This window comes from Sus scrofa, chromosome 3 (assembly GCF_000003025.6).
Source record: "Sus scrofa isolate TJ Tabasco breed Duroc chromosome 3, Sscrofa11.1, whole genome shotgun sequence".
Classification (NCBI taxonomy): Eukaryota; Metazoa; Chordata; class Mammalia; order Artiodactyla; family Suidae; genus Sus; species Sus scrofa.
In genome coordinates, this window is record NC_010445.4 from 9,781,582 (window position 1) to 9,806,240 (window position 24,659).

Here is a 24,659-nt window from a genome sequence, read left to right on the forward strand (position 1 = left end):
ACCTGTGGCTTTAAGCACAGCCTCACTGGTGTCTTCTGAGTCTGTGGCTTCAACGTCCCTTTGGAGACCAGACTTGAAGCCACCTGCGTCCCCAACGTCCCCCTTGGGTGTCTAATGGGCACTGTGAGTTCAATATAAGAAAAACTTCATTTCACCCCCAAGCATGTTCCTCCTCTATCTTCCCACGTTGGCAAAATGCACCCCCATCCACCTGGTGAGCCCCTAACCTAGGAGTTGGGGGCCTCTTTGGTTCCTGGTTCTCACCGCCCCCCCACGTCCATCCACTTCCCTGGGCCTGCTCACTCTCAGGGTCTCTGCCTCCTTCACCCCAGTCCACACCACCAGTGTCTCTAACTGGGATGGATCCTGTGGCCTCTTTCTTTTCTTTTTTTGCTTTTTAGGGCCACACCTGGGGCATATGGAAGTTCCCAGGCTAGGGGTCGAATCGGAGCTGCAGCCACCAGCCTATGCCACAGTCACAGCAACGCCAGATCCTTAACCCAGTGAGTGAGGCCAGGGATCTGAACCCACATCCTCATGGATCCTAGTCGGTTTCTTTAACTGCTGAGCCACAAAGGGAACTCCCTGTGGCCTCTTTCTACTCAAGTTCCCCGCAAACCAAGGTCTTCTGCTGAGTTATCACTAACCTCTCTATCCAGAACTTTATACACGTTCCAACACAGGCCTGTTCCCCTCAAGACTGAGGACAATCAAAGAAAAAGGGGGTTGAAACTGAGCAGGACCCTGCAGGTCCCCCAGGTACAAAGGTCTTTCCACGTCCCCTGTTTCTTGTTTGCAGAAAAGGGCTTTAGGAGTTCCCACTGTGGCACAACAGGATCAGCAGTGTCTCTGCAGCACCGGGACACCCGTTCAATCCCTGACCCTGCTCAGTGGGTTAAGGATCCAGCGTTGCCATGAGCTGCGGTGTAAGTTGCAGACACAGCTTGGATCTGGTGTTGCGGTGGCTGTGGTGTAGGCTGGCAGCTGCAGCTCCAGTTCAACCCCTCGCCTGGGCAGTTCCCTATGCCGCGGGTGCGGCCCTAAAGACAAAAAAAGAAAGAAAGAAAGAAAAAGGTCAGTGCAGTGTCTCCGGGGTGCTGTGGGCCTGGGAACCATGCCTCCAGGACTAGGGGAGAGTAACTCAAACCAGAGGTGACAATGGCCTGAATTATGAGAGGGACCAGGGGGAGGGGGAGAAGGGGGGAGAGTTCAGAGACTCGAAGGGCAGGACAGGAGGCAGGGATGGCACCAGACCTAGAGAGTCACCAGTTGGGCGGCGGGTGGAGCCCTCCGTGGGACAGGTGACCTGGGGGGTACAGCAGGTACGTGAGGGAAATAGGAGGGATTCAGCTGTGCGCAGGCGAGGCTGGCAGATTGGGACCCGCCCTGCCAGGGTGGGAAGAGGTCAGGGTTGTGGGTGACGACTTGGGAGTCATGCGGGGAATGGGGGCGTGAGGCAGGGCGGGGAGAGGTGGAGAGAAAGGGACCCAGACAGGACGTGAGCAACACCACCTGCAGCGGACAGAGAGCCAGAGGGCAGCGGAGTCCAGCGGGGTCCCTGGAGGAGGAAGGAGAGTTTCCAAATGGAAGGCCGGCACAGAAAAGGCATCAGCTGAGACCTTCAGACGCAGCAGACAGTGGGCGAGGGAGAGACAAAGGCAGTGCCTGCTGCAAAGGGGGGAGAAGGGGAGCCCGAGAATCAAGAAGTGAGATGCGAAAAGGAGGCGGAGAGGTGAAATGTGTGTTTCAGCAGGTGAAGGGGGGGCTGGGGACCGAGTGAGGAAGAGCAGGTCGGAAAACAGGACATTTGCAGTTAAGACCTCACAGGGGGTGATCGTTAAGTGCCAAGCCGTGGGAGTGACGGGACAAGGGGACAGACCTGCTGGGTGGGGGGACCGGATGGTTGTCCAAATGGGGTGTTCGGCCATCCTGGATGAGACTGGGGGAGAGAGACAGCAAGGCCCATGGGGTTCCCTGGACACAGGGCACTCTCTGCTGAATGGTTTACTCCCGGATACGCCTCACAGAATTGGTCTTCCTCAAATGTGGGGTAGCAGAGGCCTTGGGAGAGGAAGTCGCTTTTTGCCAAGACAGCAAACCAGGCAAATGACACCCAAACCACAGCCAAGACATCCCAGCCGAGTGGCCCGTACTTGGACTGTACCTGACCCTCCCTCCCACTCAATGACCTGGGCACCTGGTATTATGATCAATAACTCTCTCTCCTGGAGTTCCCACTGTGGTGCAGTGGGTTAAGAATCAGACTGCAGCAGCTCAGGTTACCGCAGAGGCACAGGTCCAATCCCTGGCCCAGCGCAATGGGTTAAAGGATCTGTCGTTGCCACAGGTCGCAGCTGTGGCTTGGATTCAATCCCTGGCCTGGGAACGTCTATATGCTGCAGGTGCAGCCATAAAAGAAAAACAAACAAAAAAGAAACAAAACTCTCTCCTTTCAACATGCTGTCATCACCTTCCTTAATCTTACAGGGTGGGGAGAGCCATTTTCTGGGTTTGGTTAGGAAACTAGCTCTGAAACGCAGAAGTAATTATGACTTAGGTTTTGCTTTTGCCCAGACACGCCAGATGAACATGCTTGGGGGGGAGGCACGGTGGCTAACTGGCCCAGGAAGTTTCAGAGCTCAAGGGTGAGAACTCCGGCGAAGGACTCGGTGGCTGAAGGAATGTTCACCTGTGATGCAACTACTGCAGTTTACGAAATCTGTAAAGTGTTTTCTTCCTGTTTTCCAGGCCATTTTACCAACTGCTGGAAGTGTGGTGGCCACATTATGATTGCTTTTTGAGAACTTTGCTTCTTGAAAATCAATGATCCTTTTCCTGTAGTCGTGGGGAGGGGTCGTGGGGGAGGTGGCACAGTCAGAAGCTGGGATGTCGCTCTGCCCTTTGCTAAGGCTGCAAGCAGGGGCAAACTGGCTCCTTCTGCTCTTAAGGGTCCTCCTGGATTAGAAAGCATCACTCTGGTCTCTAAAATATGTCTCCAAGTATAAATGGATTTGGCTTGGCATCTACTAACATGAGTCAATGGTCAGAAAACTTGAACTGGTTGACGCAAGTGGAATTTTCTCTTTTTGTTTTTTCCTTTCGTTTAGATAAATGTGTCACGGTCCAACGCTGTTGTGACAGATGGAAAAAATCTTATGTGGGGCACACAGGAAGGACTCTGAGGGGCCCTCTGGCACGGTGGGTTGATAGGAACCCTCTCTCCTCTCAGTGCATTATTCATCTGCACTTCCTGAAAAGAACGTCCCTGTCCCGAACGTTTTGGTTGTAAAACGGCAGAGCTCCCCATTCCCAGTGAGAGGTTCCCTGAGTCGCAAAAGGAAGGACGCGCCCCCCCCCCCAGAACACCCTCTCCCCTAGCGCTCTGCCAACTGAGGACAGCTCTCCGGCTGCGAAGCGAGTGCCGCACCCGGGTTAGGACCCCGTAGGTCTCGCTGGGCCTGTGGGTGGGGGTGCAATCTGGGGAGCAGCTCCAGGATCCGCTCCGCCTAGTGCCACTGTCCACCTGGCAAACTCGGGCTGGCTGCCCGCAGCTTACTAAACGGAGCCTCTCCTACCCCCTTTCTTCCCGCAGCACCCACCAGCCGCCCGCCTACCCTGCAGTCTGATAACGGGTTCCCACCCCTCCGCGTGGCCAGGGCTCTCACTCCGGGAACCCGGTGCTCCCACTCTGCGCACAGACCCACACACCTCCGGCCGAGCAGGGCTCTCCCTGCCCTGGATTTGCTGGCCAGACCCAGGGGGGCAGAGAACGCGGAGCCTCCCCCTTCTGTCGCCGGGGCCCACGCAGCCCAGGTGGCCGGCGGGGCGGGAGAACGAGGGTGCCCAGGCTTCCGGCTCTCCTCGCCATCGCCGCTGCACAGAGCCCCGCTGACTGCTCCCCGCGGCGCACCCAGGAGACAGGAGAAATGCGCGCCCTTCGCAGGCTTTCGCGCCGGGTAGGAGCGGGGTCCACGCCGCAGGTACCCCCGGCCTCCCGCGGGAGGGGACTCGAGCCCCACCCATCCGAGCCCGCAGGGTCACGTGGCCAAAGGCGCCCCCGCGGGCGGGTCACGTGGCCACCGCGCCGTTGCCCCGGCAGCGGCTGCGGCGGGCTGGCGGGGGCGGGGCAGCCGGCGGGGGCGGGGCCGGGGGGACCCCGCGGGACGGGCGGAAAGAGGGAGGGGGCCGCGCTCGGCGCCCCGGCCCGGCCGCAGGGCCACGGGGCCACAGGGCCATACGGTCACGCCAGCGCCGTCTGCCGCGAGCCCGAGCCGGAGCGGGAGCCGGGCCGGGCGGGCAGGGCAGCTCGGTGAGTGCTCGCCGCGGGGGATCTGGCGGGAGCTGTGGGGTCCCAGCCGCAGCAAGGGGGGACCGGAATTGCCCCGGGAGACTCCACGGGGGAGGGGACGGGCTTCCTCCTGGGCTGGGTTGGGACATGACGGCTGCGGGATCGGGAGACAGCCAGGTGCCCCCCCCAACCCCGCGGGGTTCCCGGGCGGGGTACAGTGCGGAGAGGACTCGGAGGTCCTGGGCTAGGGCCACGCTCGGGTCCGGAGGCTGCCTGGTCTTCCGAGGGGAAAGGACAGGGATGCAGGCTTACTCCTCTGGGAGACCCCGGGGACGCGGGGCTGGGCCTCCGCCCGGAGGGAGTGTGACAAAGAGAGTCAGATGTTTCTGCGTGGCACACGCCATTGCTCCTGCCCCAGATGTTTAAAGGAAGTTAAGACAGGCAAACCCCAAAACCTACCCCCTGGAAATGTTTCCAATAGCCCTGCTAAGAATAGCTGATCTTTAGAACATTCCCGTTATTCTAGGGGACCTCTTTTCTCTGACTACTTCTATACAAAAACAAAACCAAAAAACCTCACAAGGTTCAGCCAGGAGAGCATCCTCTGGAGCCTCTGCCACCTGGCAGCAGGGGCGGGGGGTCCATCTCTCCCCACCCCACCCCCTGCCTGCGCCCAGCCCTGGTGTGTGAGGACCAGACTGTCCCTCCCCTGAGGCAGGGCCCAGGGTGGGACGCTGGGGCCGGGAGGGTGAGGACGGATTTGAATCCCGTCTGGGCTGCTTCCTCTGCAGGAAGTGGCTTCTCTGTTTTCAGGACCCACAGGTCCATCTCAAGACCCAGGCTCCAAGCAGACAGCCCTTCCTTCCCAACCCCTGTCCCTCTGAGGACATCTGCAGGGCCGAGGCTGCCCCGGCCACTGCCCAGAGGCCACCATGGCCCAGAGGCCAGCGTCAGCTCTCCATCTCCGCTCTCCAGCTTGAGCTCAGCCACACGTACTGACGGTCCCTGTGCTTCCCCCTTCTGTACTCCAAGCACCCTCTGGAGGCCGCCAAGCCCTCCTGCCCCTCGCAGTTAGCCAGACGCTGCAGTGGGCACAGAGACCCAACTGACCCCAGACTGCTCCCTCACCTGCTCCTTCCAAGCCCCTGCATCAGGGCACCCCCAGAACAGGTCTAGCACAGTCACGCTGCCTGGGCTCCACGTCCTCCGTGCATCCTGCCTTCCACCCCCATCTCCCCGACCCCCTCTGCAGCCACCTTCCCCGCCCGGCCTCCCAGAACGCTCCCAGGTGAGCAGCATATTGCCTTTGAGCGGGGGTCCCTCTGTGCCAGTGCTCCCTTCACCACCTGCGTCCTTGTCCCTATCCTGGCTCCCTAGCAGAGATCCTTTCCCTGCCCGAGTAGAGGCAGCCGCGCCTCCTCCACTCCCTCAGCCCTCCCCCCTCCCCTCCACGAAAGCAGCAGTTAGTTCCCTGGATGAGAATCATCGTGATCTCACTCCCCCCACTGGATCCTCGCCGTGCATCTTTAATGCTTAAGCGCCAAGTGCAGTCTTACCTTAGGGCCCAGGAAGCACTTATTGAATGGAGGATGGAGAGCCGGATCCTCTGAGGGGGCAAAGGTTGTGCCTTTCACCCCTCCACATGCTGGAAGCGTCTTCATCTGCCCATGGGCTCACTTCTGTGACCCTGGGAGGGGGAGAGAAAAAAATGCCTTTCTAAACGATGCCATTCTAAATCATTTGGAGCTGGCCAATGGCTTGCCTGGCGAGCAGCATTTCTCTGTATGGCCCCCAGGGAGGAGATGTTCCTTTGATTGAAGTGCTTGAAAGCAGGGCTGCTGGCTGCAGATGTGGGCGAGGGGGGAGTGACCAAGGTTCCCAAGTCGGCCCTCCTGTAAATGACCCAGTAATTGGCATCCAGGGCAGAAGTAAAAGAGCACAGAACTGTTCCCCGGGGCCCTGTTGGCCAGTAAAAGCTGTGTCTCCAAGCCTCGCAGGAAACAAAAGACACCCCCAAAAAAGAGGGCCCTTCCCCACCTCCAAGAGCATCCCAGACAATCCCTTTAGGGAGGGTCTGGCACGGCCGGAGCAAGTTTGGGGCATTTCCTCAGCCCCTGACCCTGGTACACACCCTCTACCCTGCCCTCCACCCCCAGCCGTGCTCCCTGGGACCCAGGACTGCTGATCTGGCGGTAATAGCCTTAAGCAGGCTTTTCCTGGGGCCTGCGCGGGCCTGAAAGAGCAAGTTAGTATCTGATGCCAAGTGAGCTGTGAGGTGCCTGTGCCCTTGACGCCTGCCCCACAAATTAATGAGAGCTGATCCTGAGTGCTGCTGCACGGCCGGCCCCTGGGCCACATGAGACCGCCAATCCCTATTTGGATTAGTGGAGATTTGGGTTTAAAATCACAAATCTCGACAGATCTGCCCTTCTGATCTTCATCCTGTGCTGCTGTCAAGTCAGATGCCTCCCTGGGATCACTCAAGAGGTCCCCAGCCTCCATTTCTCAAAAAAAACAAAAACAAAAACAAACCCTTAACATACAAAACAGACATGCTCACGTCCATTGGTCAATTCAGGTTTTCATTTTGCCAGAGGTTTCCATTGCAGCCTGAACTGTGACTTGACTTTAGTTATATAAACCAGGTATTTTCAGGGTGAACTGTGCTGATTAAAATTTAAGTGGGACTTGAGAAATTAGCCACTGCTCGGAAATGTTGATTTCGTGGTTGGCACCTGGCCTTTCGAAAGCAGGTTTGAGTCTTTGGGTCTGGTCTCTGATGTAAGAGCCCTGTGGGGAGGGGCTGTCTCCGTGTAGAGATGAGCCCATTGGAAAGGTCATGCGTCCTGCACACCGGCAGGGTCACATCCAGAAGCGTTAGGTACTAGAAGCTTCCTAATCACTATAGCTCCCCACTCCCTCAATGAATGGGCGCCTCAGAGGATTCCTTCCGTGCGTTTGGCCAAGCTTGGAGTTCCATTCACCCGAGAGCCATGCTCATTTGGAGCCTTTCTTTTTTTCTTTTTTGTTACCTTGGGTTTTGGGGGGGAGTTTGTGGGGGTTTTTGCTTTTGCTTTTTACGCCTGTACCCACGGCATATGGAGGTTCCCAGGCTAGAGGTCGAATCAGAGCTGCAGCTGCTGGCCTACACCACAGCCACAGTAACGCCAGATCTGAGCCGCAGCTGTGACCTATACCACAGCTCATGGCAACGCCGGATCCTTAACCCACTGAGCGAGGCCAGGGATCGAACCCACAACCTCATGGATACTACTGGGGTTCATTAGCACTGAGCCACGACGGGAACTCATCATTTGGAGCCTTTCGGAGTTCAGTGGGAGGCTGGACTCTGGCTTTGGGGGGACGCTGGGCACTGTGGTGCCCCCGGAAACGCACCCCTGGCCTCCTTTCTGGCAGATGCTCCCCACATTCCTATGTAGGGACAGCCTCAGAGGCCAGGGCCCCACATGCACGCACCCCTGGGTGTCATGGCCCTGGCATAGGGTTTCTACAGCGGGCCGCAGGGAAGGGTCAAGGAACCTGGATTCCGGCTTTTCCAGGCCCAGGGAAGCCTCTGGGATGCCTGAGTGTGTCTCTCCCGCCCCAGCCCGGCTCCCACCATGAGCGCAGAGCTGAACGTGCCCGTGGACCCCTCCACCCCCGCCTGCTCTGAGCCCGGCCACAAGGGCATGGATTACCGCGACTGGGTCCGCCGCAGCTACCTGGAACTGGTCACCTCCAACCACCACTCTGTGCAGGCCCTCTCCTGGAGGAAGCTCTACCTGAGCAGGGCCAAGCTGAAGGCCTCCAGCCGGACTTCCGCCCTCCTCTCGGGCTTTGCCATGGTGAGTGCACACACGTGGGAGAGGCGGCCTGGCAAGTGGGCTTTTGCTCATTGAACTCCTGTGATGCTTCAGGGAGCAGAGCACTGGCTCCGGCCCTGCCAGCAGCCAGGAGGGACTGTTAGGAAGTCTCTGCCCACACCCACCTCCTCCAAGGGGACCACTCTGGCAGGGGGACTCCCAAGCCCGGAGCCCTCAGAAAGCCCCCCTCACACACGCATAACTTGGCAAGGAAGTTAGTGGGGTAATTAAAATAGCTTCAGGATGCAGGGTTAGCTGGGGGAAAGCACGGCCCTCTGCCCACCTCAGGCACCACCTGAATCTGGAATGGGCACAGGAGCTGTGGGGTTGATGGGGTGTGATCAGTTTCGCCCCACTGGCAATGCAGATGCTCCCTGAATGTGGCCTCTGGGGTGACGAAGCAGAGCCTCTGGCGGGACTCCTGGCCGCGGGCTGTTTTCTTTCTGAGTTATCCCCCAGGACAAGAGTCTGTCTGGGGAAAACCGCGTGCCCTTCAGGGCGCCTCTGCCGTTGACTCCAAAGCCCGAAGACCCACGTCCCTTGGGCGGATTGTCACAGAGGGTGGGAAGGTCGGGATTCTGGATTCAGAGTGACTCTCGGCCACTCCTCCGCTTTTCCTGTTGTCTGCTTAGAGGCCCTGTTGGGCTTGAAGCAATTTTTTTTTTTTTAATGTAGAAACAATTATTTTTCCATAGCCCAAGCCTCAGTTGTCATGGACACGCAGAACATGAAAAGCTGTCCCAGCGAGCCGGTGCCGTCACTCCCAGGACGAGGGCCGGCCCGTCACAGGCGCCCGTCACCCTTGCACGACCTCATGCAGGACAGGGCAGACGTCACTAGGTTTACAGGGCAGTCAATTTGGTTTCCGTGTGTAGTTTAAAGCAAAGGCTCATTTAGGTCTTGGGTTTTATTTTTAGAAACATAATTACAAAAATCGTAATCATATGGTGCATAACTTTGGCTCGACGTGGTTTTCTTCCACGGCATTAAAAAAGGAATATTTTCTCGAGCTTAATTTTAAGAAACATGCACAAGAAGTTTAGAGGTCACTATTCAAATGACCTCACAGAAGAATTAGAGTACTGCATTCAATTTTTCTGCCTGTACTGATTATTATAGACGTATTTTTTAACTCTGGCACACAAATGCTGAGAAGTATCACGTGATCTATTGCAGGAGGACTGTTTCCTTTCTGAGTGGGGCCCGGGTTGTGGAAATCACTTCCTGTCTGTGCCTGTCTTTCGAGACCCTGGTCTTCCAAACGTTTGGTCTGCCCAGTTTATGGAAGAGTCACTGTTTTTCCAACAAAATGCTCACTATAGTTGAAGGCCACAAAAGACCTCATTAAAATTTGAAAAAGAGGGAGTTCCCATTGTAGTGCAGCAGAAATGAATCCCACTAGGACCCATGAGGTTGCAGGTTCAATCCCTGGCCTCCCTCAGTGGGTTAAGGATCCGGCGTTGCTGTGGCTGTGGTGTAGGCCAGCGGGTGTAGCTCTGATTCGACCCCTAGTCTGGGAACCTCCATATGCTGTGCGTGCAGCCCTAAAAAGCAAAAAAAAAAAAATTGAAAACAAGCTCTGTGAATAAAGTTATAAAACAAAGAGTCAATTTTGGAGTCGTTTGGGACTTAATGGCAGCCTTTCAGAAGAATGAAGTGGCCTTGGAATGAGAATAGGGACCACTAGGAGGCAGGGAGGGGGCTAGTCCTTCATTTCTTTAGCATCGATGTCTTCTCTCTGTTGGGCCTGAACAGGCAAGTGCTTGCTTCAGTCACTGGGGACCCATTTCAGAAGCCACACAGACCCCAGAAGATCACATCATTGCTCTGACTGCCGAGATGGGTCTGGAGGAAGCGACGAATGTGGCCTGCTGGTATTTCCACAGTGGAAAGCATGGCCGAGGAAGGGCAGGCACGTGGGCGATGGGACAGGCTCTGGGTGGAGGGCGGCTTTATGTTGCGTGTTCCCTAATTAGAACTGCAGTGCGGTTCCTTGGTCCAGCGAGCACTTAGCCTGACTTGAAGCTTATTTCTTCACCTTTACCCATCTGCTAACACAGAGAACCAGTGATCCAAGGCCCCTTCATAAAATCTTAGCATGAACACATGGAAAAATGACCTTTCGGCCTTTTCTCCTCTTGACGTGGAACAAAACTGCTTTCCTTGTAGGGCTTTTTTTTCCTCTTTCTTAGGGCTGCACCTGTGGCATATGGGAGTTTCCAGGCTAGGGGTCAAATCGGAGCTGCAGCCTATGCCACAGCCACGGCAAGGGCAACACTGGATCTGAGCCGCACTTGCGACAGCTTGCAGCAACGCCGGATCCTCAACCCACGCGGCAAGGCCAGGGATCAAACCCACATGCTCACAGATTTTATGACTGGTTCCTAACCCGCTGAGCCACAACCAGAACTCCCTTGTGGGCCTTTTAATCATCTCTGTCTCTTAGGTCGGCTCGCTCTGAGGTTTACAACATGCCTTTTTGTTGGGCCCTATCCTCTGTGGTCACAAGAGCCTACCTAGGCCACAAGGGCACTGAGAAAGGCCCACCTCTCAGCTCAGTAGTCTGGCTACTGACTCTTTGGAGCAGTAATCTCTGCAAAGTTTCTGTTCAGCTGTGGTCCACTGGATCAGCTATCTTTTTTTTTTCTTCCAGATGTTCCATCTCCACTGAAGGCAGAGTGAGGGGATAAGGGTCTCACTCTAAGAGGCGATTGTTGTTAGAAGTTGTTGTGAAATCCTTTTTGTAAATTTTTTAAAACAGAGGTGGCTCACATCTAGGAGACAAACTGAGTGGGGAAAACTTCCTCTGACTTCTTCACCTCCCAGCTACCCCTTCCTTGATGGGGCTGATTTCTTACCTTTGGGTGCCTGGAAGAAGGCCCTGGGGGAGCCGGGAGCTGGGGTCGGGTGTGGGCCGCAGGGGGAGCCATCCTGAGTGGACTGGGTGTAACCTGGGGAAGCTGGGAGGAGCGCAGTGCCCAGGCTGGACTGTGACAGCCCCTTGTGATGAGCAGGACCTGGCCTAAATGGCCATAGACACTCGCTGCTACAGAGGTAAGCTGGGGCTTCCGGTCCTTCCGTAGGCCTTTTATTCCCTTTCATTTAGAAGTCATTTTTGTTTTATCAAAGTTAATGCATGCACACAGTTTAAGTACTGCAGAAGGTCTGTAACAAACCCCAGCAGCCCCATGTTTCCACCCCCTGGAGGCAGCCACCCATAGCACCTCCATCTCCACGAATGGAGTAACATTCGGGAGCTAAGGGTTCTTGACTTACCCTTTTTAGACATTGCCTGTTGGCCTCCTGTGACTGCTACTGATGATTCAGTTCTGTTTTCCCAGCCCAGCCCCCTTCCCAGCTTCCCCTCCTCACTGCTGTCCTCATTTATATGACCATTCTCTGCCTTTGGAGATGAGGCTGCTCCTTCTGGCTTTTGGTTTCAGCTGAGAGGCACCCTGTGGCTTGTGCGAGGCCATCCAGGGTACAGGTCTGAGTCCGAGTCCCAGCAGGAGCCTCTGGTACTACTTTTTTGCCTCTTGAAAGGTCAACTTGTAGTTTTTTGAAAAATAGCAGTTGTTTTACAGCTAAGCCCCACGGCAGCCGGGCCCTGATAATCAACAGCAAAGCCCCATGTTCCCTGGGAAGTGCAGCCTCTGTCCTGGGCAGGAGCCCAGACACACCTACCGTCCAGTTCCAGGCACCCAGGGTGTGGTCCCTGCCCCACAGCGGGATTCTTTAGCCTCTTCTGCACTTTTTAGATGTTCCCTTACTGAGATCTTCTTTAGCTAATCAGAAACAAAAAAAAAGCAAAGTTCACGTTATTTGATGGTGAGGAGGGCGCTGTCTGCTCTGCAGCCCCGCCCAGCGTGCCCCTCTGCCTTGCAGGTGGCCATGGTGGAGGTGCAGCTAGAGACGCAGTATCAGTACCCCCGGCCGCTGCTCATCGCCTTCAGCGCCTGCACCACGGTGCTGGTGGCCGTGCACCTCTTCGCGCTGCTCATCAGCACGTGCATCCTGCCTAACGTGGAGGCCGTGAGCAACATCCACAACCTCAACTCCATCAGCGAGTCGCCCCACGAGCGCATGCACCCCTACATCGAGCTGGCCTGGGGCTTCTCCACCGTCCTGGGCATCCTGCTCTTCCTGGCCGAGGTGGTGCTGCTCTGCTGGATCAAGTTCCTGCCCGTGGACGCGCGCCACCAGCCCGGCCCCTCGCCCGGCTCCGGCGGCGGCCACACGGGCTGGCAGGCCGCCCTGGTGTCCACCATCATCATGGTGCCCGTGGGGCTCATCTTTGTGGTCTTCACCATCCACTTCTACCGCTCGCTGGTGCGCCACAAAACTGAGCGGCACAACCGCGAGATTGAGGAGCTGCACAAGCTCAAGGTGCAGCTGGACGGGCACGAGCGCAGCCTGCAGGTGGTGTGACCCCGCTCGCTTTGCGCGCCCGCGGTCTGGGGGTGCGGGGCCGCGTCCGCGTCCAGCGAGAACAAAACGCTCCTGCGTCGTGCCCGGATCCCGCCGCGGTTCAAGACCAAAGCCCCACTCCTGTCTCAATGCTGTAAGCCTGGGTCGTCGCCCTCAGGGGATGGACGTCTTCCGTTGAACCAGAGACTTGGACGCTAAGCGCTCAGGGCAAAGAGAGGCTGAGCCCTCGGCCCTGGGGACTTCCTGAGGCAGGAAGCCAGGCTCCGAGCAGGACCCGGCGGTCCCAAGTCATCCAGGAGACCTGGAACCAGCGGCCAACGGGGGTGGGGCCCTGGAGCTGGGCAGCACGTCTGAAGGTACCACTTTGCTGGGATTAGATGGGGCATAGGATGAGAGCTTGGCCTGGTGCTTCCCTCCCCGCCATGGAGGGAGTTGGATGGCCTGGCTTATGGAGAGAAAGAAGGTGGGAGCCTGGCACATGTCAGCCCAGCAGGTGTGGTGGGTGCTCAGTGGGTGTCAGACGTGCCAGGCCCTGGGGGGGACCTTCAAGGGAGGAGAGGTGCCCCTTGAAGTGGTGGTTAACCAGGGTGGGTGCTTGGAAACACATTGGGCTCACCTTCTCTTCCCAGCCAGCCTAGCGCCCTGGCCACATGGACCCAGCGAGGCCACTAGACTGGAGAAAAGGCCCACAGTCCAGAGGCCACAGGATGCCCCAAGTCTATCAGCTGCCCTTGAGGGTCCTGGCTGCACAAGGCAGGGCACTGGCCTGGGCACCAGAGACTGCCCAGCTCCCTGCTGCCTGTGGTCCCAGGTGGCGGGAGGGGACAGCCTGGGGGAACTCCGTGTCTAGACAGGGCCATGGCAGCCCTGGCCAAGCACGGGTCCTGCTTATAATGACGCAGAGCAGCGGAAGGCGACACCACATAGAGCTCCCCGCCTGGGCCTCCAGACACGGACCCATCTCTTACTTTCACACAGCCACGCACAGCGCCAGTTCTGGTGTCTTCTCAAATGGCAGCTGGTAGACCTGAGCCCGTGTTTTTAGGCCAGACACATACATGCTACAGCTCAGCGTATGCGTGAGCCTGCCATGCCCTGAACTGCATTTACCACACGGGCCAGCAGCCGCCCGAGGGGTGCCTGCCTTCTGTTTCCACAGTCTCTGGACGTCATGCTCGGATGGCATGTCTATCCACAGCCTGGCAGCTCGGTGCGGCCTGGGTTGCCTGTGCCAAGACACCCCGGCTGGCACGGCTGAGGCCTCTGGGACTGTGACATACTGTTGTGCACATCAACCTTAACGAAGGCTCTGAAATGCAGAGGCTTAGCAGCGCGAGTCATGGCATTTATGAGGAGCCTGGACGTCCCGTCCCGCCGGGAGGGAGGACAGCCCTGGTGTCTTCTGAAGGGTGTGTCCCCGCATCCTCTGTGGACCTCTGTCGTGACTTGCTTGCTCCCTAGCGCATGTCGCTTCTCTCCCGGGGCCTTGCTGCAAAGGCTCGTCTGCTTTACTGTGTTTGCAGAAGAATGTCAGCGTCACTGCAAGGCATTCACTTTTGTGTCCTGGCAGAGACAAGACAGGCTGGCTCCTTCCCAAGGCTGGGAGGCCCCCCTCAAAAGGCCCTTCCCCTGGTCTAAGCCTTTTGAGAGGGAGCCCTGTTAGGTAGGCCCACTTTCCTGGGCCATCTGATGCCCCCACCCTTTGTGCCGGAGCCAGAGTGCCAAGCTCCCCAGACTGTGGCAGGCATACCCTCTGTTGCTCCAGGCCTATGGGCCAAGCTCTCTGGCTGGGCTGCATCAGGGTCAGATGGTAGGTATCCAGTGACAGTGCCACCCGGGTAGCAAAGACGCCACATACCACACCTTAGACACTGATTAGGAGAATAATGTCCTTGTAATTTCTGTTTTCACCTCACGAGCTCTCCCAGCTCCAGCCTTTCCAGTTCCCAGAGGTATGGGGCAAAGAGAATTTCTGTGGGAACAGAGAAGACTCTGGGCCTGGGGCCTGGTGTTTGGGGCAGGGGCAGCCTCGGGGGAGCCCCAGAGCTTGCTCCGGGGGTAGACAGTAAGCCGCTGTTTGGAGCTGCGGCAGCAACTCAGCAGGGCAGCCTTGGGAGGAGGGAGGCGAAGTACAGGCTAGAAATTCCATTTCTGGAGGTTTAGCCCGACTGTTCCAAGTGCAGCGGCTTCTCTACGCTGAGAGGCGCCAGGGCCGCCCCAAGCCGGCAGGGTTTGCCCTATTTTCCGCCAAGCAGAGCTTCCTGGTGCTCATAAAACACACCCGCAGACGCGCGGAGGCCCTTCCTAAAGTGGAGCACGGTCTCCATTTAGAACCTGACCAGATGTTTCAAGACGCAAGGGTTTCTATTCTAGACAAACTGCCAGGGCAGACTGTACCGCAGTGTCTTCTAGGAAGGTCTGTGGAGGATAAAACCGCACACGCCTGAGCAGATGGAGGCTCACCTGCAGTGCTTACCTGTCTCGTGCCGATTAACTCACATGCATGTGGAGGCCACGCGTGGTGTGCACACCCCCTGTCCTGTGTACGGATTTTTAAAACAGCTGCCCTGGATCAAACTGAATAAACAAGTAATGCTATGAGTCGGTCTGTGCTCTCAGTGGAAGGGCACGGAGGGGGTGAAGCCCTCCCCCAATCGGGGGTCACCAGTGTCCTAACAGATACCCAGGTGAAGGGGGCGGAGGTCTCTGGGATGGACAGGCAGGGCACTCGGACCCAGACATGCTCTGCAGCTCCTGCCCAGTGCCCTCCTCTCCCCCCAGAGAGCTGAGCGCCCCTGCGGGCTGTTCCCCTTGCCAAGGGGGGCTCTCCCTTTCTGGAAACAGCACGGGGCAGCCGGTGTGCGGCTGGAGGCCAAAAGGGCCCTCTGGACTGGGGTGGTTCAAGAGCCCACCCGTCCTCTGGGAGCCACTGGGGCTCTAGTCCTGCAGGGCTTTTTTCCACTGCGGGTGACTGTGGCTCTGGGGTGAGGCTGGGTGTCCAGCTGGGCAGCAGAACTGCACAGATCCACCCTCGGCCGGGTAGCACCGAAGAGGAGACCCCAGACAGTCTATGTTTTAACAGTTGCCCACTGAGGGAGAGGCCCCCTTATAGACAATGTCTGTCCTTGGTTATTATTTTTAAGGTCCTGGCACTTTAAGCCAGAGGCTCCAAGGAATCAGGTACAAAGCAGCTGGCGCAGGGTACAAAAAAGCGGCCCATCCAGGGGGTCAGACTGCCTCTGCAGCCCAGGAGGATCCCCCAGGCCCCAGGGGCCCTGCGGAAGGCCTGGGCTGAGTCTGGAGCTCTGGGTGCACAAGCCCACTCTGGACCATTCCCCAGGGAGCCCGGCCAGCCTGCGCAGGACACTGTTCTGACTCGGGTGCCTCTGGGCGGGGGCGGGGGACGGGGGACAGGACTGAGGCCAGAGTCTCCTCACCAGGCCCACCTAGAACCTGCTGAGCCCGCTTTCCAGCCTCCACCATCCCTCACAGATGGCTGGGGACCTGGCTCAGGCAAGAGTCACCCTGAGGACACTCCCCGGACCGAGCTCAAACAGAGCCCTCTGCTGGCGGGGCATCTCGCCACTGCACCCAGGGCCAAGCTGCCCCAAGGCCCAGCCCGTCAGGCCCCTGAGCAGGCTGCTGTGTCTGGGCCTGCCCGGTGGCTGAGGCAGCAAGACAGGCTGGGGCTCTGGCTGGGCTTGCCCAGGCGCCAGCGTGAGGGGTGTGTGAGGGCTGGTACAGAGATCACCGGCCCGGGGAAGCAGCCACCCCCCACCCTCCTGCAGACCCAGGGAGCGGCACCCAAGGTGTCTGCAAGCCCGCTGCCCCCACCGCAGCCAGCGGCTGGGCTCATTCGGTCACTAGAGGCCCACGCAGCCTCTCTGCTGGGTCCCTGCCCAGTTTCTCCAGTTCGAGCCCCTGGCTCCATGGTCAGTGCAGGGCGGCCAGCAACTCTGCCCATCTGACCGGTTTTAGAAAGTTCCAGAGTGACAGTGAAAACCAGGGCTTGAAACCTTTCCAGACTGTGATGGGGCCCTGGTCCCCTGAGTTTGGCTCCCAGCATGTGCTCAGTGAGCCAAGTATATTTTGTCATACATCTGCAGAAGAGGGCTGGCCACCCAGGCCCTGGGCAGCCGCCTGTCCAGGTCAGCACCTCTCACAGCACTGGTGCCAGGAAGTGAGCCACCTTGCCCTGTGCTGGGGCCTGAGGGGACTCCCTGGTCCCTAGTTTTTAATAGTGTGTGGGGGGGGATGTGCAGGGGACAGACTCTCAGGAGATGGCCCTGTCCCCATCACATCCCACACTCCATGGGGTCAGGCACGACCCGGGCACAGCCTCAGAAGCTGCCACCAGCTCTGAAGTCTGAAACAACAATAACCTCACGTCTTCCGCCCGTTCTGTTCTCCAATCCAGCCTGCTCCCTAGGCGAGGGGCCTGCAGGCTGGGACGTCAAGCGACCTCATTGAAGAGACGGATAAAGGAGAAAGCGGCCTGAAGCGGGAACCGTTTTTTAAGCTCGACTTATGGCACTGCCCTCAGACAGTGACAAATTAAATAACCCAGACAAGCGGCTGCAGGACCGGTCAGAGGGAAGCCCACCCCGTCGAGGCAGCTGGTGAGCAGGGCTCCCACAGCCGGGCGCCAGGGGTCAAGCTGTCTCCCTCAGCCCTGGGGAGGAAGGTCCTTGTGCTGGGCGCCCCCTTCCATCCGGCCCGTTGGTCCACTCTGGGGCCGGTGCCCCCCAGCCTGCAGCGCCAGCTCCAGTCCCCTGGGAGGTGGCTCACGTGGGTCTCCCCTGAAAGGACAGCGAGATCTGCAGGAGCTCCCGCCCCAGGTCTTGTTGCCTCCCGCCGGGGCCGAAGTCGGCCGACAGCTCCCTGAAGGTGGCGCTCACGCGGCGGGCCTCGATGTGCCGGCGGTGGATGGCGTGTTTCCACTGGTGCCGCGCGGCTCCCGTCAGCACCAGCAGAGAGCGGCGGGGCAGGGGGACGGCCACCTCCACCTCCTGGCACAGGACGGACCTGCTGGGGGCCACTGCGCCTTCCACCAGGGCCTCCGGGAAGCCGGAGGGGGCCAGGCAGAGCAGCAGGCTGCCGGGCGCCTCCCGGGACATGGACAGCACGGTGGGGGACAGCAGGTTGAGGCTCACCAGCCGCTCCCCCCAGAGCCAGGCGTCGTCCAGGTGGGGGTCGATGGCCGAGCCCCGCTCGGGGCAGTAGTCCAGGTTGCACTGCTCCACGGGCCGGAAGTCCTCCAGGACGGGGTAGAGCCCCATCCTGCGCACCACCTCGCGGCTGAAGCTCGGGAGGCCTCGGAAGCTGGCGGTCTTGAGCTTCTGCTTCCGAAAGTTGACTTTGGGGCCGTAGTCCTGGAAGACGAGAAGGAAAGGGACGTGGGGAACTGCCTGCGTTTGTGGAAGGGGTGGCACACACCGGGGCTGAGCATCCCGTTACGGTGACCAAGTCGAGCAGAGACTTCTGACTTCGAGGACCTGACATTCCCGCAGGAGGAGGCCGACGCCAGGGACATAACCAGCAAACAGGGGGCGGCAGGAAATGCCGAGGAGAAACTAAAGCGGGGGTGGTGGGGGTATGAAATGCCAGGGACATGTCTCTGCCCAGGTTCCCCAGGAAGCAGCGCCAGAGACAAGAGGCTGGGGGCGGGTGGCGTCCAGGATGTGGTGCTGAGGAGTCAGGCCTCTGGAAGGAAGAGCAGCGAGGCAGGGCAGGCCAGCCCAAGGCAGCCGTACCCGGCGGGTCCACACGGGGCACAGCTGGGCTTCGGGACTACAGACGAGATCCGTTTCCACAGGACCCAGCTGCGGTTCCAGTCCCAGCTTCCCCTCAAGACAATCAAAACCACACATCCAGGCATTCCTGCTGTACCACAGGGGGATCGGCAGCATCTCTGCAGTGCAGGGACACAGGTTCGACCCCCAGCCCAGCATAGAAGGTTCAGGATCCTGTCTTGCCCCAGCTACAGCATAGGTCACAATGGCAGCTTGGATCTGACCCCCAGCCCGGGAACTCCATATGCTGGGGGGTGGCCAAAAGAGAAAAGAATAAAAAAAAGAATTCTGAGATTAAAAAACAGAACAAAACCCGCCAAAAAAAAAACACGTGTCCACACAGAAACCGACGCTCGAATGTTCACAGCAATATTCACGACAGCCAAAATGTGGAAACAACCCAAGTGTCCACCAGCAGAGGAACAACGAACAAATGGCAGTCTAGCCACACAATGGGACGTTCCGCTGCCAAAAGGACCAAAGCCCTGATACAGGCGGCAAAGCGAAGAACCCTGAGAACACTGAGCCCGGTCCAAGACACCTGACTCAAAGGCCACGGATTACAGAATCCCAGGCATTGGACTGTCCCAAAGAGGCAAATCCAAGAGATGGGAAGTAGATTAGTGGTTGCTGGGGGATGAAGGAATGGGGGGAGTGACTGGTAATGGGTATGGGTTTCCTCTGGGGTGATGAGAATGTTCCAGAACTAGAGAGTAGTGATGGCTGCATAGCACTGTGGATACGCTGAAAACCAAAGGAGCGCCTTGTACCCTTGAAATGGGTGGGTTTACGGTAGGTGGATTCTAACTAAAAAACAAAACTAAGTCAAATATGCTTACTCCAGTAAAATGTATTTAAGGCATTCCCGTCATGGCTCAGTGGCTAACGAATCCGACTAGGAACCATGAGGTTCGATCCCTGGCCTCGCTCAGTGGATTAAGGATCCCACGTTGCTGTGAGCTGTGGTGTAGGTCACAGATGTGGCTTGGATCCTGAGTTGCTGTGTGTGTGGCTGTGGTGTAGGTCAGCAGCTGGAGCTCCAATTCAACCCCTAGCCTGGGAACCTCCATGTGCCGCAGGTGAGGCCCTGAAAAGCAAAAAAAAAAGGTTACTTAAAAAATAAAATAAATAAATAAAAACCAAACCAAAACAGCACTAGGGAGAAGCCCTGGAGAATGAACCGCAGATCTGTGGCCTGAGGTGAGGGGACCCCGAGTGGAGGGTGGCTCCATCTGGAGGGGAGTCTCGCCCCTTCCCCGTCCCCACCGCTCAGTGCCAGGCCGGCCAGCCCCAGAGGGCCACCTGACCCCAGAAAGTGGAGACAAAATTCAGGCTGGTGGCCAGTGCAGGGTCTTCCGGGGCATGAGAAGGCCTCTGTGTCTATGCTGAGACGGGAGGTCTGGCGGGTTGGAACACAGCAGTGACTCAATCGACCAGGTGTCAGTGGGGTCACTTCCTCCCTGTTGAGACTTCAGAGGGGCTGGGGCTGCAGCGGCAGCGAGGGGTCGGGGGATGGTCTCAGGTTCAGGATATGTTTTGAAGAAACAAAGAGCTGACAGGAATTACCAGGGAAAGATAGAGAAGAATCTGGAAAGATCCACAGTTTCTGGCCTGGGCAGTGGAAGATGGAACTTGCCAAGATGGAGACGAGGCAGGGCTGTGGGTCTGGACCTGTTGCCACAGCTCAGCTTAGGGGCTGCAGACACGAGTGGGGAGCCCAGCTGCCAAGCCGGGCCCACCGACAACTGGCCGCTGAGTTGAGGCGTGGCGGTTTTCTTGTGGGTTAAGCAAGGAGAGCGGAAATAACTCTTTTGAGAAGCTCTGCTGCAGAGACGGGAGAAACGGAGCTTCCTGGGAGGCCAGGAAGATCCGCCCTTGAGGAGAGAGGGGAGGGACGGGGACGAGGGCTTCTGAGAAGAGGGGCTGGCAGCCGGCTCGCAGCTGGAGGGGGCCTCGGAGAGAAGCTGGGCGCAGGCAGAAGGGGGCAGTGTGCACACGGGCACCCCTGTGGAGGCACCGATTCTCCCAGAGAGGCGCGGTCGTCAGTGGAGGGCCTGCAGGAGGTCGGCTGGACCGCTGAGCAGGAAGAGCCTGCTCTGGGTGGAGAGCCAGAGCCGGGAGGCCGGGGGCAGGTGGGGAGGCAGCTGGACCCGCTGGGGCTGTGGCGGAGCGGAAGGGCCTGACACTGAGAGAGGGAAGGGGCGAGGGACTGAGGATGGGGGAGGCCAGGTGACAGGAGGAGGGAAAGGTGGCTGATGGCAGGTCCCGGAGGGGGCGAGGGCTGCTGGAGATGAGGAACAGGAGAGAGGAGTGGACCCAAGGAGGAGGGGCTGTGATCCCCAACAAAGAGAAGGTTCAGGATGTGGACGCCTGAGCATCAGTGGCAACAGGCATGAGGAGATGAGAAACTGATGGGGAGAAAACTTGGGACGGGAGGGGGCACCTGGTGACCTTCAAGAAACTATTCATGGGAATTCCCGTCGTGGCCCAGTAGTTAACGAATCCGACTAGGAACCATGAAGTTGCGGGTTCCATCCCTGGCCTCGCTCAGTGGGTTAAGGATCCGGCGTTGCCGTGAGCTGTGGTGTGGGTCGCAGACGTGGCTCGGATCTCGCGTTGCTGTGGCTCTGGTGTAGGCTGGTGGCTACAGCTCCGATGAGACCCCTAGCCTGGGAACCTCCATATGCCACGGGAGCGGCTCAAGAAAAGGCAAAAAGACAAAATAAATAAATAAATAAAAAGAAACAGTTCGTGATGGGCACCAGCCCTGGGCAGCTGGGGAGAGGGTGGGAAGAGCTCAGGGCCGTCTGCCTGAGCCCGCCCTGCCAGCGGGGTCTCATCAGGAAAGTGAGCAGGCCCTGCCCCTTCCGTGACACACACCCCCTTCAGTAGCCTGGCCCCCCTGACCCCCCAGATCAGGCGGGCTTGTCCCCAAAGGCCTGCGTGACTGGCCGGCCCTCCTCCCCCACTCTGCACCGACCTACCTGCTTCCTCCGTCCAGACTGTGAGAGCTTCCAGGGGTCACGGTCCATCAGCTGCACCATCTCGGCTTCTTCCTCCCGGGTCACGAAGTCCTCAATCAGCGTCACCCCGGGGAAGGGGAAGGCCCAGCCTTCAAAGTCGGACTCCTCGGCCCCCACAGCCCAGCCAGTGTCGGTGTAGTAAATGAACCGGTGTGTTTTCTGCAAAAGAAAGATGGGGTCCTGGAGTCCTGGGGCCCTTCCTCAGCCCTGGCCTTTCTCACTCTCATCTGTCATAGGGAAGAGCATCTGCAGAACCATTCTTTTGTGCTCCGTTTCACAGACGAGGAGACCGAGGCTCAGCAAAGTTAAGGACTTGCCCAAGGCTGCACAGCCGGGGAGCTGCCTTCGAGGCCACTGTTCCTGTGTCAGTGTGGGGCACCCTCTGTCGTCCTCAGGCTGGTGAGGATGGAAGGAGAGGGGCGTGTGAAGGCAGCCAGCCCTGGCCAAGAGCTGGAGAAACATTTCCGTAAAGATGAGGCCCCAGGAGTTCCCGTCGTGGCGCAGTGGTTAACGAATCCGACTAGGAACCATGAGGTTGCGGGTTCGGTCCCTGCCCTTGCTCAGTGGGTTAACGATCCGGCGTTGCCGTGAGCTGTGGTGTAGATTGCAGACGCGGCTCGGATCCCGCGTTGCTGTGGCTCTGGTGTAGGCCGGTGGCTACAGCTCCGATTAGACCCCTAGCCTGGGAACCTCCATATGCCGCGGGAGCGGCCCAAGAAATAGCAACAACAACAACGACAAAAGACAAAAAAAAAAAAAAAAAAAAAAAAAAAAAAGTTGAGGCCCCAGGGCTGTTCGGGGTGAGCAGCACAGGCTGGGAGGCCAAAGGGAGAAGCCCTTTCCGGCCACAGCAGGGGTGTCTCTGGGTCCTGCCCTACACTATGGCAGCACCTGTGGCTCAATTTTCTCTCAGAAAGAGCAGAATTTGCCAGCCTCCCTGGAGGAGTGCTGCGCTGACAACCTTCTCCAGCAGAGCCTTTGGGATCAGCCTCTGATTTTGAGCAGAAGCCACCTCCGTCCCAGGCCTCCAGCCAGTAACCCAGGCCTGGCTGTTTCTGCTCAACACAGGACTGCCTACCAGGCATCTTTGCTCTGGAGCTTCCAGTAGGCTGGTCAAGACTCTGTCGGATCTACATGGATGTCTGGGGTGCTCCCTGCCCAGTGAATTCTGCTTCCTCTTCCTTTATGCTCCACAGGCATCATCAGCACCTCACGCTATCTCTGAGCCACCCTGTCCACTGTCTCTTGGCACCCCACATGTGACACATGGAAAGTAAGGAGTGATCGTGTGTGAGTTCCCAGGCCAGGGAATGAACCTGCACCACAGCAGCTGACCTAAGCTGCTGCAGTGACCAGGCCGGGTCCTTAACTGATGTGCCATAAGAGAACTCCTGAAAAACCTTTTTTTTTTTCCTCTCCTTTTTTTGCCTTTTTAGGGCCAAACTCGTGGCATATGGAGGTTCCCAGGCCAGGGATTGAATCAGAGCTACACCTGCCAGCCACAGTCACAGCCATGCCAGATCTGAGCCGCATCTGCGACCTACACCAGTTCAAACAACACTGGATCCTTAACCCACTGAGCGAGGCCAGGGATCCAACCCATAACTTCGTGGTTCCTGTTTGGATTCGTTTCCACTGCGCCACAATAGGAATTCCCTAAACCATATTTTAAATGCACACTTCAGTGTATAAAATATATCACACTATTGTGCAACCAACCTCCATAAATTTTTCATCTTGCAAAACCGAAAGTCTACCCTTTAAATTACACCTCCTCTTGCTCTTCCCCCCCAATTGCTGGTACCAATCATTCTACTTTCTTTTTCTTTCTTTTTAGGGCTGCACCGCCAGCATATGAAAGTTCATAGGCTAGGGGTCAAATCGGAGCTGCAGCTGCCAGACTACACCACAGCCACACAGCAACACTGGATCCAAGCCGCATATGTGACCTAAGCTGCGCCTCGTGGCAACTCCAGATTCTTAACCTACTGAGTGAGGCCAGGAATCAAACCCACAATCCTCATGGATACTGGTCGGGTTCTTAATCTGCTAAGCCACAATGGGAACTCCCATCATTCTACTTTCTGTCTGGGTGAATGTGACTACCCTAGGGACTTCATGTAAGTGGAAACATGCAGTATTTGCCTTTTTGTGACTGGCTTATTTCACTTTGCCTAATGTTCTCAGGGTTCGTCTTTGTTGTAGCAAGTGCCTGGATTCCCTTCTGTCCTTTTCAAGGCTGAATGATATTCCATGGCATGGATGGACCACGTTTTATTCATCCTTTCATCTGTCCCTGGATACCTGGGTTGCTTCCACCTTTCAGCTACTGTAACTGCTATGTAGCTCTTCAAGACTCTGCTTTCAATTCTTTTGGGACATACCCAGAAGGGGGACTGCTGGGTCATATGGCAGCTCTACTTTAATTTTTCTGAGGAACTGCCACTATTTTCCACAGGAACTTTCAAGCTTTTTCAAGCCTGTGGCAGTTGCTTCACTGGCTTCCCAGTCTCCTTTCCTTCCCATCCATTCCTCCCCTTCCCGGGACCTCTCTAAAATTCACATGTAACTCCCTTTAAAACCCTCAAGAGCTCGCCATGGCCCTCAGGGCAAGTCCAGCCTGCCTTCTGTGGTCAGGCCCACCGGCCTCCCTCACCTGAAGCATCACCCACCTTCCCCAGGCCTCGGCCCAAGCAGTTCCCCAGCTGGAACGCCCCTGCCGCCCTCCGTGGCCCAGGGTCCCTTTTTTTATGAGTTCATTGGAATGAATTTCCTCCTTGCCCACTTCCATCCGAGGCCCTCTGCCCCGGTTTTCGGCCCCATCTACTCTCTTCGTGGGTCTCGTCACCGGACCCTAAAGCTTCCCGCCCCAGACACGGGGGCGCTATGTTTGCTGTCAGACTCCACACAAGTTCGGGGTGAGCTGCTGTCGAACCTTACCCACGTCCCAGGCCCTTCGCCACTCCCAGCTCACTCCTCAAAGCCGTCATCTCCTCACCCCGCTACGCCCCCCTCGGTAGGACCGCTGACCGGTCTGATTCCCGGATGAAGAATGGAGTTGTGGGCGCGGCCCTTCTCTCCCAGCCCTCACCTGCGGGGAGTGCTGCCAGGGCGGGTCACCTCCGCGTTGCCGCTCGCAGATCAGACAGGTCCGGATGCCCTTGCAGCCGCATTCCCGAAGGACCTCGGGGGCCGCCACCGCCGCAGCCGCCATCGCCGCGTCCTGGCAGCCAGAGCGCAGGCGCAGGGCCGCGGGGGCCGCCGG

At 57.9% G+C, this 24,659-nt stretch overlaps 2 protein-coding genes and 1 long non-coding RNA gene across 8 annotated transcripts in view; 1 reads left to right on the top strand and 2 right to left on the bottom strand.

The window, feature by feature from the left end:
- LOC110259892 overlaps positions 1 to 6,740 on the bottom strand; it is a 29,268-nt gene extending 22,528 nt beyond the window's left edge. The window contains exon 1 of the long non-coding RNA XR_002342314.1: positions 5,845 to 6,740. This is a non-coding gene — a long non-coding RNA (uncharacterized LOC110259892). The remainder of the gene's footprint in view (positions 1 to 5,844) is intronic.
- ORAI2 (ORAI calcium release-activated calcium modulator 2) lies at positions 1,045 to 15,180 on the top strand. 6 transcript variants are annotated; one of them, XM_021086289.1, is made up of 5 exons: positions 1,045 to 1,739; positions 3,108 to 3,198; positions 3,593 to 3,956; positions 7,896 to 8,133; positions 12,037 to 15,180. In XM_021086289.1, exons 4-5 carry the CDS (start codon positions 7,909 to 7,911, stop codon positions 12,577 to 12,579), a joined length of 768 nt encoding a protein of 255 aa, XP_020941948.1. In that variant the 5' UTR covers positions 1,045 to 1,739; positions 3,108 to 3,198; positions 3,593 to 3,956; positions 7,896 to 7,908; the 3' UTR covers positions 12,580 to 15,180. The 6 variants fall into 6 exon arrangements, with proteins under 6 accessions (XP_020941948.1, XP_020941947.1, XP_020941946.1 ...); XM_021086287.1 differs by lacking the exon at positions 1,045 to 1,739 and adding an exon at positions 2,497 to 2,721; XM_021086288.1 differs by having other exon boundaries at positions 3,108 to 3,956.
- On the bottom strand, positions 14,412 to 24,649 carry ALKBH4 (alkB homolog 4, lysine demethylase). The gene is made up of 3 exons (XM_003480995.4): positions 24,486 to 24,649; positions 21,356 to 21,553; positions 14,412 to 17,951 (listed from the first exon to the last, which is right to left on the bottom strand). The coding sequence occupies exons 1-3, from the start codon at positions 24,606 to 24,608 to the stop codon at positions 17,364 to 17,366; spliced, it is 909 nt and encodes a 302-aa protein (XP_003481043.1). The 5' UTR covers positions 24,609 to 24,649; the 3' UTR covers positions 14,412 to 17,363.

Bases quoted from the DNA above. Each gene is read 5' to 3' on its own strand.
- ALKBH4 (XM_003480995.4), bottom strand. From the start codon at position 24,608: ATGGCGGCTGCGGCGGTGGCGGCCCCCGAGGTCCTTCGGGAATGCGGC. The intron at 21,554-24,485 runs GTGAGGGCTGGG...TTTCTTTTGCAG, and splicing joins CCTGGCAGCACTCCCCGCAG to AAAACACACCGGTTCATTTA. The intron at 17,952-21,355 runs GTAGGTCGGTGC...CTCGTCTTCCAG, and splicing joins AGTCTGGACGGAGGAAGCAG to GACTACGGCCCCAAAGTCAA.
- ORAI2 (XM_021086288.1), top strand. From the start codon at position 7,909: ATGAGCGCAGAGCTGAACGTGCCCGTGGACCCCTCCACCCCCGCCTGC. The intron at 8,134-12,036 runs GTGAGTGCACAC...TCTGCCTTGCAG, and splicing joins TCCTCTCGGGCTTTGCCATG to GTGGCCATGGTGGAGGTGCA.